The sequence below is a fragment of the Arachis ipaensis genome, chromosome B04, assembly GCF_000816755.2.
Source record: "Arachis ipaensis cultivar K30076 chromosome B04, Araip1.1, whole genome shotgun sequence".
In the NCBI taxonomy this organism is placed as follows: domain Eukaryota; kingdom Viridiplantae; phylum Streptophyta; class Magnoliopsida; order Fabales; family Fabaceae; genus Arachis; species Arachis ipaensis.
Genome location: NC_029788.2, coordinates 3804466 through 3812079, shown reverse-complemented (window position 1 = coordinate 3812079; position 7614 = coordinate 3804466). Strand labels below are relative to the sequence as shown.

General features: G+C 31.2%; 3 protein-coding genes across 5 annotated transcripts in view; 1 reads left to right on the top strand and 2 right to left on the bottom strand.

Moving 5' to 3' along the window:
• LOC107638459 (F-box/kelch-repeat protein At1g55270) overlaps positions 1–930 on the bottom strand; it is a 4627-nt gene extending 3697 nt beyond the window's left edge. For 2 of the 3 annotated variants that reach the window (XM_021120477.1, XM_016341744.2), the window contains exons 1-2: positions 595–930; positions 406–479 (exon numbers count right to left, since the gene is read on the bottom strand). The gene's annotated coding sequence lies outside the window, so the exon portion shown is untranslated. The remainder of the gene's footprint in view (positions 1–405; positions 480–594) is intronic. The other variant, XM_016341745.2, reaches the window with a different exon arrangement.
• On the top strand, positions 3512–4658 carry LOC110271404. The gene is made up of 4 exons (XM_021122303.1): positions 3512–3684; positions 3800–3847; positions 3932–4415; positions 4653–4658. The coding sequence occupies exons 1-4, from the start codon at positions 3512–3514 to the stop codon at positions 4656–4658; spliced, it is 711 nt and encodes a 236-aa protein (XP_020977962.1).
• Positions 4733–7614, bottom strand: part of LOC110271403 (endoglucanase 24-like) — a 3467-nt gene continuing 585 nt past the window's right edge. Inside the window, exons 2-3 of the mRNA XM_021122302.1 lie at positions 6752–6918; positions 4733–5068 (exon numbers count right to left, since the gene is read on the bottom strand). Coding sequence (XP_020977961.1) covers positions 4733–5068; positions 6752–6918 — 503 coding nt within the window. The remainder of the gene's footprint in view (positions 5069–6751; positions 6919–7614) is intronic.

Below are 7614 nucleotides of genomic sequence, written 5' to 3'. Positions count from 1 at the left end.
TTCATTCTCTTATTTTAACCTCCTTTCGGTTTAGATTTCTCAGCCAGATAACATTTGCAGAAGCTTCAGCGATTATCTTCTTTTTTTTTATTTTTAATACATGCAAAAGTCCACATACGCTGGCTAATCACAAGTCCTTCAGCACTTACCACGTCAGCATAATAAAAGTCATTAACTCAACCACTTATTATCTCAAAACCTTTATCAGTTAATAAAATACCTTTTTAAATGCAAAGGAAACAGTTTTATTACATTGTTAAGGTTTGGTTTCATGATTCAAGACTCTTCAGCAAGCTATTGAAATCTATAGGCTTAAGGAGCCATGACACTGAGACATGTCAACAATTAAGATAATACCAACTAAATAGCATACACCGGATAATGAATTGATAACAATATGAATACCTTGATATTCCAGTTTCCAGAGCCACTAAGACCACCAATTCCAACCACACAATTTGAGTACTTGACACCCAGATCTTCGCAATACATCACAAATTTCATCAATCAGTTTTACATGAACCAAACCCTAGAAATTAAGAAACTAAACACAACAAAATCAGAAGGAAAAAAAAGAAAGCTAGAAAACCAAACCTGAGGCACGAAACGGCCGTGGCGCGGCGACGCCGGGAGGCTTAGGGTGGTTGGCGGAGGCTGTGAGTTAGGGTTAAGTGGTCAATGAGGGAGAGCAGCAGTGAGGAAGAGAAGTGAGTGTTTGTTACACACACAACTTACAAGTGATAGATGGTAGCTGATAGTGTTGGGTTGGGAACTGAAAAATATATGATTAGATATTAATAAATGAATTAATTTATTTTTTGGAAGTATGAGAATTTGTGTGTGGGAGTGAGAGAGAGAAAGGGGAGTGGGGTTGTTGTTCTTCATTGTGATTGCAAATTGTGATAATGGTCTTCTTTAATAAATGTTATGGGTGATAGGTCAAACCAACCCAACCACGAGGAAGGCAAAATTGGAGCCAGACAAGTCAAAAGCGACTTCAATTTGAGCGAATTTCTTACATACTTCCAACATTTAAGGTTTTTCTTTAAAAAAACGTATCATATGCATTATTAGACCATTAAAATCAGTAAAATTTTAATAATTATTTACTCAATTCTCTTTTAATTTATATATTTACTAAAATTATCTATCTATCTATAATATTATTATCGATGATATTATATGTAGAAATACTTTTTATAATTAAATCTAATTAAATTGGCACAAGTCTAATAAAAAAAATTATGATTATGCATTACTATTTTTTTTTGGGCTTTTTTAGCATAAAATTTTTTATTGGAGAACAAAAAACTAATTAACATAGCAAAAAATTTTTTGTACATAGCATATAAATTTTTTTGCAAATGTAATTTATTGGTTGGATGAGTCAATATTTTGAACACATGATCCTTCAAAAATTTGTATGGTGTACATAAAAGATTTTAGTGTTGTAAATAAAAAATTTTATACTGTACATTAAAATTTTTGTGTTATGTGTATATTGTTAGTTGGGTGTCAATATTTTAGATATGTAATCCTTCAAAAATTTATGTTGTGTACCAAAATTTCTGTACTGTAACCAAATTTTATATGTTGTATACTGAATTTTTTGTGTTATGCGTATTTTGTTGGTTGAATGAAAATATTCTGTGCATCTAATTTTTTAAAAATTTATGTGCTATAAATTAAATTTTTCTGTACTCCAATTTTTTGAACATGTATAATAGAAGAAGATGAAGACGACGACGACGATGATGACTATGATGATAATGAAGGAGGATGAGAAAGAAAAAGAATGAGGAGATGAAATCAAACAAAAGAAGAAGATGATGATGACGTTAAAGAAAAACAAGAGAAGAAGAAGACGATGAGAATGATGACGACAATGATGATATGAAAGAAGAGGAAGAAGAGGAGGAAGAAGAGGAGGAAGAAGAAAAAGAAGACGGAGAGTGCTAAGTAAATAATGACTATTTTGAACAATATAAACAACCACCAATCAAATAAAAATACACTACACTTCTAAATTACCTACTTAAATTTTAATATTAAAATAATTATCCATACAAATAATGAAATAAATATCCAATATATCTATTATTCACATTATTTAATATTTTCATTGTCTACCTATACTTTTCCCATCAATATTACCAAACCTCCAATATCCTCCCTTTGTTGAATACTCAATGTTGCAGCTTGTATGCTTTGCTATGTATAACCTAGGTTGAAACATATTGCTTTAAATAAATTTGAAGTTGGGAAGTACCTTGCCTTAAGAGATTCTGCCATGTGATTTCAATATCACTGAATTTGTACGCAAACTTTAATTTAGTTTTTAAAATTATAATTATTTTAATTTAGTTTTCAAATTTTATAAATATGCCTCACATTAGTTTTTAAGATAAATTTTAGTACAAAAATATTAATGAAATATTGATATCTAAAACATGTAAAATGATGCAATTTTAATTTTAGCATTTAAATATCCTAGAAACGATGTTGTATCACTTGTTTTATTAAATAAAATTAAATTTCAATAAACACCACTTATGATATTATTTATAGGTTATGAGAATGTCAAAATTAAAACTACATCATTTTACAGAGTCTAACGTGTCATCCAGTTGTCGATGACAACGCTCCGTTAACATCTGTATATTGAAAATTATTTCAAAGACTAACATATATGGGTCATATTCATAAAATTTGATGACTAAATAAAAACAAATAAAATTTTAGTGACTAAATTAAGGATTGCATACAAATTTAGAGACAAAATTGAATATTATACTATTATTTCATACAAAATTTTCATCATTCACCAGCCTAGAGCTTGCTTTGCTAGTAACAAGCTAGATTGAAACTTGAAAGCCTTAGACATGCATAATCTTCCTTTCCCAATATTGCTTCAATCTGATGCACAGTGTTGAGTGTGATAGCAAGAAACATCCCATTACACATAACCTTCTTCCATACCTTAAACATAGTAAAACTTGTGTCTTTATTTGTTCTTCCCACAAAAGTTGGTACATTGTAGTAAAGGTGAGCTCATAGTTATATAGAATGCAATAAGACATTCTAGACTTCTAGTAATAAGGGAATAGATATTTGGTATGCAATATGTCATATGTAAAATACTTAATTAGTAAATTTATGTCAGATAATTATGCGGGAGCTATTTTACTATTAGTGATTTTTTCCAATACGGGCCTGCTACACATACAAGTATACAAGCATCCAAGTTGGCCCAGTCCTAATCGAAGACACGCGCATAAGGAAGCATAACATGGCGCGTCAAAATCACGCGCTCAACACAAATGGTTACGTATGGCAGACTCTTCCACTTCCTCCACTTCTTCCACTTCTCAAAACGCTTCGAAAACAAGGAAACGCTCCCATTTTCGAGCAAATGTTTCCTGAGAGAGTTGAGTATAAGAAACTTTCTGATGATGACAAAATAATTTTTAGAAGATTCCAAGGTAAGACCCTCAAAAGTCTTACCGATGAAATGATGGAAATCGGCGTTGACAGCAAAGAGGAACGCCTGATGTTCAAGAGGATATTCATCCTCTACATACAGATGGCGTTCCTTTTGCCAACGACGATAAACAAAATATCACCCGTGCACCTGGCCACAATTTTTAAGATGGACGGCATATCGGAGAGAAACTGGGGGGGCATGTTTTGACCTTCTTGATCAAAGGCATCACAGACTACCAGGAGAAGAAGAAGAAGGCAATTGATGGCTGCCTCTTTGCCCTCATGATAATATACTTTCATCTTTCTGAAAACAAAGGCAAGAAGAGAAGACCACACCCACGGTTCCCCCAGCTCCAACTAAAATGTAAGTTCATCAGACTAAAATCAATCTTTGCTTATCATCCGTATATTCTTATTCTTATTCTTATTCTTATACATGATGACGCAGTCATCCAGACGCAGAAGACGCTGCTGCCCTGTTGATGATGGCACGGACAGCTTCCTATGTTCCTAAAACAGATCCAGGGGTGCCATCATTCAGCCTTGGATTGACTGATTCAAGCCAGGAGGGGGCGTCAACGCAGGAGACAGAAAGGGAAAAATCTTCAGAAGCTGCGAATTTGATAGAACAATTGGACAGTTTGGTCCAAAGAATAGCAAGCAGCGCGACGAAGGGAAAAAATACAAGTCCACAAATTCAGAGGGAGACTGGGGGAGAAAGTTCTGCAAAGTTTGAAACTCCTCGGGGATTATATCAGATTACGGATGATATGAAACAAAAGCGCTACATCTGGGGGACAAGACTGAAGGAAGATGCAGATGGCAATACTAACGAGTATGAGGAAATGTGCACTCTGATTGGCCAAGGAAAATACATTTTGATGAGAATGCACCTTACTTCCCTCCAGGCAAAAAGTGATATAGAATCTCAGGTAATATTATAATAAGATTAATGTTTTTACACCAAAGTCAATTACAATGCTTAACTTGTATGCAGAGCTTTTCCGATAATTGTCGAAGCATTAGATCTTATAACAAACATTAACTACTCTATATCAAAATCATTTTTGTTTTGAGAAAAAAATTTATATAGAATTTACATATCTACAATCATATTGAATATTGGATACTCTTTTCATTTCAAAATAATTTTGATCTTCACTTTTTAGATATAATAATATTTTTTTTAATAATCCAAAAAGCAAAAACCAACGCATATTTTGAAACAGGGAGAATAAATATTAGAATTCTAGAAAGACGTAACTACAGAAGAAGTGGCAACCAAACCAGAGAGGAGAGCAACAAAGAGTGCACTATTATAAGTGGTTGGTTCAGCTTGCATTGAATTGTTCCTTAAATCATTATACGTCTCATTGAAGAAGGGTCCACCCACTAAAGCTCCAAGTGGTACATTAGGGTTAGGTTTTGGTGAGGCATACCACTTTTTAAATCCAACCTTGCATCCAATCTCTGTAGCATTAACTGGGATGGAAGATCCTCTATGATGCACATATTTTGGATAATGACTTCCATATCCTACAAGATAACTCATCTTCAATGGATTTTCTCCCAACACATATTCTGCCTGAAATTGTTTCAATTTTCTATTTTCAACATTCATTCAATCATATTATAAGCTAGGTTGCACATATATAGGGCCGTGAAAATAGGCCAAACTCATCGGGCCAGTCCATTTATCCATTTAAATAGGCGGGCTTTGCTTATAAAATTAAGTCGGTTTAAATTTTGGGTTAACTCAATTAACCTGAAAAAAATGACAATCCTGCAAACTAAACGGGTGGTCCGTTTATTTTTTTTACATTTAAAAAAAAAGTAACATTTTTAGCCGATATTCCTCCCGATTTGACCCGAAAATCCGACTCATCAACTAAAAAAATATTATATTTTAAAGATTTATTATCTAAAAGTGATATTTTTTATCAAAATATTTTTTAAAAAATAAAATAAAAGGATAAACAGGCTGGCCCCGTTTAACCCATCGGACTGACCATAAATGGTCCGAACTAAAAAATTATGGTCCGCGAATAAAACAGGCTTAAACAGTCTAGCCCATTTAACCCACGGGTTTAATGGGTCGGGTCTAAATGAGTCAAGTTAGCCCGTTTTAACAGCCCTACACATATATGCATTCAGTATATGGTACTATATAAAGTATGATATCAAATTATTTGCTAAAGTAGAAAATTTAAACAAAAATGTAGTATACAGAATCATATAATATAAGAAGTAACATTGCACCAGCAGAAAAGCTTAAAACAATTAATCTCACTTAGAAGTTAGAACTAAAAGATGGTAAGTTATTTAATGTGCAAAGAATCGACGAGATCCTAATGGACCATGAGTTATAATATAATTTAGAGAGAGCGATTGGGTGTTTAAATTTATTTATTTATGACTCTAAAATTATCTCATTTATTAGTGAGATCTCATTGACTGAAATAATAAGCAATGATTAAGTGTGTATTTGTAAAAAAAAAAATATGAAAAAATATTTAAATATAAAAAAGAAAACAAAGAAACATGCTTCGTTATACATTATTATAAACGTTTGGTAAATATTAAAAATAAATTTTATGAACTTAAGCGATCAAATCATAATGAAACTTCTTTAAACTTCTTTTGGCATATTTTGAAATATTTTGGGAATATTCTTCTTGTTATAATAAATTAAGAGTACTTAAGTCAATGAGTAAATAAATTCAAAGACAATTTTGGTGGTTTACACTATATATTGGCTAAAATATCTTAATAAGATTGATTAAAAAAAAAAAAAACAAATTTCATATATTGCAAAAATTAACTTCCGTTCTAAATTAAAGTGATTTGGGTCATAATGAAGTATCAATTTATAAATATATTATCACAAGCTCAAATGCACATTAATTACTAGTATTAAAGATAAAAAATACGAAATTGGGTCATAATGAAGTATCAACTTATATATATATTATCACAAGCTCAAATGCACATTAATTACTAGTATTAAAGATAAAAAATACGAAATTTAGAGTGCGTTTGATTTGCGTTTTTATTTTCAGTTTTTATTTTTACTGTTTTTTATTTTTTAAATTTTGTAAAAAAAAAAATTTAAAACAATAAAAATAATAAAATCTCATTTTCTGTGTTCATTTCCTATTTTCACTTTTTTCTTCATAAAATTTGAAAAACAAAAAATATTGGAAATAAAAGCAGAATATAAAAACGTAAACCAATCACAACCTTATTTTGCCAAAAATACATACCATACCTGAGATATGGCGAATTTGCGAAGATCTAAAGGCTTATACAATTTTCCACTACAATATAGAGCTTCAGTTTGTGATGTCAGCATATAATCACTATAAACAACAGCTAAGAATGCAAAAGCCACTGCATGTTGCAGAGAGTTCCAAGGTTGTAACCATATCAATCCACCTGCATTCGTTCAAGTTATAAATTGCGTAAAAAAGAAAGTAGCAAAGTTAATAAGGAAAAACGTGTTTAAATAACAAAAGATACTTTCTTATTAAGTCATTTCACTGCATCTATAGAGATATTAGATAAATAGTTGTGAAAAAAACCAACAAAGATATAATATTTTTCTATTTCGAAGATAGACTAATAGAGTATAAGATTCTCTATGAATATAAAAGTTAATAAGTATATATTTATGTATATGCATATGTTGGGTCACCTATGGGGAGCTCTCGACCACCGGAAAGGAATCAAACGAGAGAACATAAGATGAGAAGACATCACATCCAATTCAAAATCTTAAAGTAGTAGGTTAATAGGTCTCTCATCTTATAAACTCCTCACTCTTCCTTACTTTCTTTGATGCGGGACTAACTGCAACACTCCTCACACTTGCCACGTTAACAGTATATATACATAGTATTTCATATTTTTTTAGAAGAGTATTTAATCAAAAAATAATTAAGTATTTTACAGTAGAATAATTAAAACTGTCATGACAGTATAATAAGATAGACCTGCAATATTTTTGAGTGGTCTTAACATCTTCTATCCAGTGTTATAAATTATTTTACAGGTACTACATTTAACTTGAATGAAAGTTATCAGAAAGTTTGAAATTTAACAGATAAAAAAATTATTAAATTATTAAATAAT

What these genes read in the sequence shown, in the direction of transcription:
- LOC110271404 (XM_021122303.1), top strand. Translation starts at nt 3,512, where the DNA reads ATGATGGAAATCGGCGTTGACAGCAAAGAGGAACGCCTGATGTTCAAG. An exon ending in GAGAGAAACTGGGGGGGCAT is followed by an intron (nt 3,685 to 3,799) that starts GTTTTGACCTTC and finishes CTGAAAACAAAG; the next exon opens with GCAAGAAGAGAAGACCACAC. An exon ending in CCCCCAGCTCCAACTAAAAT is followed by an intron (nt 3,848 to 3,931) that starts GTAAGTTCATCA and finishes ATGATGACGCAG; the next exon opens with TCATCCAGACGCAGAAGACG.